The 782-nt window shown below is 61.8% G+C and overlaps 1 protein-coding gene across 1 annotated transcript; it reads left to right on the top strand.

Annotated features, from left to right (window-relative positions):
- Nucleotides 1-149: 149 nt before the first annotated feature.
- DQ04_23771000 (hypothetical protein) lies at nucleotides 150-629 on the top strand (the record flags this gene model as incomplete). Its single annotated transcript, XM_009318188.1, has 1 exon — nucleotides 150-629. One exon carries the CDS (start codon nucleotides 150-152, stop codon nucleotides 627-629), a length of 480 nt encoding a protein of 159 aa, XP_009316463.1.
- Nucleotides 630-782: the final 153 nt, after the last annotated feature.

Genomic DNA, 782 nt, shown 5'->3' on the forward strand with positions numbered 1-782 from the left:
CGCCACGGCGGCGCAGCACGCGCAGTGGCGCAGCCCCCGGAAGCGCGTCGCCCGCCACCCCCGCCGCTGTTGTGACACTCGCGGAGAGCCAGAAGGTGCTGCGTGGACCCGCCGCCGTGGCGGATCGCGTCTTTGAGTATATTGCCGGCATGCCAGAACAGATGCTCTACGTCCTCAGCTGCCTCGTCGTGCTGACGCTGCGGCAGCAGCGCGACAAGGATCTAGCGCGGGTGAGTGTGGCCGGCGCAGCACCTGTTGTGCGTCGCCTAAAGACAGAGGCCGGTGCTGTTGGTGCTGGTGCATCCGAGCCTGGCACCTTCGCGATGCGCGTAGTGCACCGCCTGTACATGGGGCTGATGGGCCAGCAGCGGTTCCCGTCGATGAACGCGGCTGGCATTGCATCCGCCATCGATGGTTTCGCGGATCTCGGCATCATCTCGCGCCCGCAGCGGCGCGGCAACGAGGAGCTCTTTTCCTTTAACGGGACGTGGTCGCTAGAGGCCATGCAGAGCGCCCTCACTGCACGTGGCGAGGCGCTTCGCCAAGAAAGTATTGACTGCGGCCTCGACGGCTCGGAGAACCGCTTCGCCGAGGTGCTACGCGAACTGAAGACGATTGTCGGCCTCTGACGCATGCGCCCCCGTTATGGCGCTATTGTTTTTGGTGGCGCGGCTTATGATGGGTCGCTTCTTTGCTTCTCCCTCTCCCCTTCCCCCTAAATCTTCTTTCTCCCTACTTCTCACACCCTGTTTTCACTTTATCTATATATATATATATATATA

Source organism: Trypanosoma grayi (assembly GCF_000691245.1).
Source record: "Trypanosoma grayi strain ANR4 Tgr_2377_V1, whole genome shotgun sequence".
Taxonomy (NCBI): Eukaryota; Euglenozoa; class Kinetoplastea; order Trypanosomatida; family Trypanosomatidae; genus Trypanosoma; species Trypanosoma grayi.